General features: G+C 48.5%; 1 protein-coding gene across 1 annotated transcript; it reads left to right on the top strand.

Annotated features, from left to right (window-relative positions):
• Positions 1 to 359: 359 nt before the first annotated feature.
• On the top strand, positions 360 to 2,919 carry PCDHB1 (protocadherin beta 1). The gene has a single exon (XM_006923001.1). The coding sequence runs from the start codon at positions 448 to 450 to the stop codon at positions 2,902 to 2,904; it is 2,457 nt and encodes an 818-aa protein (XP_006923063.1). The 5' UTR covers positions 360 to 447; the 3' UTR covers positions 2,905 to 2,919.
• The last annotated feature ends 289 nt before the right edge of the window (positions 2,920 to 3,208 follow it).

Below are 3,208 nucleotides of genomic sequence, written 5' to 3'. Positions count from 1 at the left end.
TGGGCAGACCGTGTGGTTTGCGGATTAACCTGCTCCGCGCTGTTTTGGGGTTGCTGCAGCGGCCGCAGCCGGCTAACAGATACGGTGACTTCAGCTTGAGCGAGTATCCTCATTGGCTTCTCAATTCCCAAGGACATTTTTTTTTTCTGAAAGGGAATTACAAGGCGAGTCTGCTGTTGCTTTGGCAACAAACTTTCTACCTCTACCTAACTCTCCAGAATGAGAACATATCTATTAATACATTCAATAGACTGGGGAGTTGAGTTGCTCAATGCAAATGTTCTTCCAAGTACAAAACAGCTTACTGGGCTCCGCTAGCCATTGGCGGCGCTGCAGTTAGAGGCTAGTAAAGGGGTGAGCAGCGGTTGCAAGAACCTGTTGGCGAAATAGTGAAAGTATATCCGCAACAGGTAGGGGCTGCTGTAAAGAGTGCGCTGGTGAGAACGGATGGCGGTTGCACGTAGAAAACTTTTGCAAAGCAGGCAAGTAGGGACTCTTCTCTTTTTCCTGTGCGTTTCTGTGGGGGGTGCGGCAACCATCCGCTATTCAGTGGCGGAGGAGATGGAGAGCGTTTCATTTGTGGCTAATGTAGCTAAAGACCTGGGGCTGGAGGTAGGGAAGCTGGCTGCTCGCGGGGCGCGGCTCGTTTCCGAGGGCAACAAACTGCACTTCCGGCTCCACCGCAAGACAGGGGATCTGTTCGTGAAGGAGAAACTGGATCGGGAGTCACTTTGTGGCAAAGCCGACCCGTGCGTGCTGCACTTTGAAATAGTCTTGGTGGAGCCGCTGCAGTCCTTCCGTGCTGAGGTCAGGGTGTTTGATATCAATGACAATGCCCCGATTTTCCCAAACAAGGAGCCGCTTTTAAAGATTCCGGAGAGCACCCCCCTGGGTTCACGTTTTCCTCTGCAGAGCGCCCAGGATCTGGACGTGGGCCTCAACGGTCTCCAAAACTACACCTTGAGCGCCAACGCCTATTTCCACCTGCACACTCGCTTCCGCAGCCACGGGCCCAAGTACGCCGAGCTGGTGCTGGATAAACCCCTGGACAGAGAAGAGCAGCCTGAGGTCAACTTGACGATTACTGCTGTGGACGGCGGGTCCCCGCCCAAGTCTGGCACCGCCCACATCCGCGTGGAGGTCCTGGACGTCAATGACCACGTGCCCCAGTTCTCTCGACTCGTGTACCGTGCTCAGGTACCGGAAAATAGCGCGAATGGTTATTTGGTGACCACAGTGACTGCTACAGACCTAGACCAGGGTTCCAACAAGGAAATAACTTACTCTTTATCTCAAAACCCAGAAGCAATTCTCCAGACGTTTCAGATTGACTCTGAAACTGGAGAGGTTCGACTCAGAGGGCCCCTAGATTTTGAAGCGATTGAAACGTACGACATTGACATTCAAGCTACCGACGGAGGAGGCCTCTCTGCCCACAGTAAAGTCCTGGTGGAAGTGGTGGACGTGAATGACAATCCTCCTGAAGTGACAATCTCCTCTGTGTCCAGCCCTCTCCCTGAGGACTCACCACTGCAGACTGTAGTGGCCCTTTTCTCTGTCCGAGACCGGGACATTCGAGTGGGAGGAAAGATCACCTGCTTCCTCAGAGATGACCTTCCTTTTGCAGTCAAATCTACATTCCGGAATTCTTACTCGCTGGTCACCGGCAGAGGCTTGGATCGTGAAGAGGTCTCAGGCTATAATATCACCCTTGTCGTCATGGATACTGGGCCACCCAGTCTGTCCACAGAGACTGTGATAGAGGTGCTAATATCTGACATTAATGACAATTCCCCAATATTTCAGGAAGACTCCTACATCTTGACTGTTCGAGAAAACAACAGCCCTGCGGTTTTTATTGGCAAAGTCCATGCTACAGATCTAGATTTGGGTGAGAATGCCCAAGTAACATACTCTCTGCTGCCTCCAAAAAGTGGAGATCTGTCAGTCTTTGCTTACATCTCCATAAATTCAGACAATGGGAAGCTCTATGCATTGAGAACCATGGATTATGAGGCCATTCAAGATTTTCAGTTTGTGATAAAGGCAACTGATAGGGGCTTCCCGTCACTGAGTAGCCAGGTTACTGTCAGAGTGGTTGTGTTGGATGACAATGACAACCGCCCAATGATCTTGTACCCACTGCAGAATGGCACCTTACCCTGCAATGACCTGGTGCCCAGGTCTGCAGAGGCAGGCTACTTGGTGACCAAGGTAGTGGCTGTGGATGGTGACTCAGGTCAGAATTCTTGGCTTTCATATCATCTGCTGAAGGCCACTGACTCTGGGTTATTCTCTGTTCAACAACAAAATGGGGAAATACGTACATTGAGGCAGATATCTGAGAGAGACCCTATGATGCAGAAACTGATTATTCTTGTTCAGGATCACGGCCAACCAGCTCTTTCCACTACTGCCTCACTCAACATCCTGCTGGTCGATGGCTTTTCTGAGCCCTATCTGCAGTTCCAGGATCCATCCAAACATCCTACAAGGGTAAATCCATCCACTAAATATTTGGTCATTTCTCTGGCTGTGCTTTCCTTTCTCTTTCTCCTCTGTGTCACAGTCATCTTCATTATACACATCTACCATAAAATTAAATATAAAGAAAAGATTACAATTCAAGAGCATTTCTATGATGACTGTAATTTCCCTAACCACCTGATCCAAGGAGGAGCCAATGGATCTTTATCTCAGCCTTGTCCCTATGAAATGTGCTCAGCCACTGGTACTGGCACTAGTGAGTTTCAGTTTCTTAAGCGCTTTATGCCCACCTTCCCCTTCCCCCATGGCACTGGAGAGGTCAAAACAGAGACTGGCTCCAGTTTACCACCAGATTCTGATAGGAATAGGTCTCAAGGGTCAGAGGGCCATGCCCGAGTATCTGATGACTATATGTAGCTCATATTCACAAGCTGTGTGTAGCCATCATGTCTCCCCTGGAAGTTCATTAGCACTGGCCCTGGAAATACTTAGTTCCATAGACATCCCTTTATATTGTTTTTAATTTTTTTTTTCCAGTAGAAAGTTATATATGTATGTGGGAGAGAACTAGCTTCTATTTTTGATATAGTATCAGGAAACAATTAGGTTTGAGAAACAGAAATAGTTTATCTTTTTTCAGAAATTTCTAGGGTTTTTGTGTGTGTATGTGTGTGTGTCCCTTGATGAGTGAAGATCATCTTTGAATCAGCATCTTGCGTGC

Source organism: Pteropus alecto, unplaced genomic scaffold (genome assembly GCF_000325575.1).
Source record: "Pteropus alecto unplaced genomic scaffold, ASM32557v1 scaffold78, whole genome shotgun sequence".
Classification (NCBI taxonomy): domain Eukaryota; kingdom Metazoa; phylum Chordata; class Mammalia; order Chiroptera; family Pteropodidae; genus Pteropus; species Pteropus alecto.
This window is presented reverse-complemented; position numbering and strand designations above follow the sequence as displayed.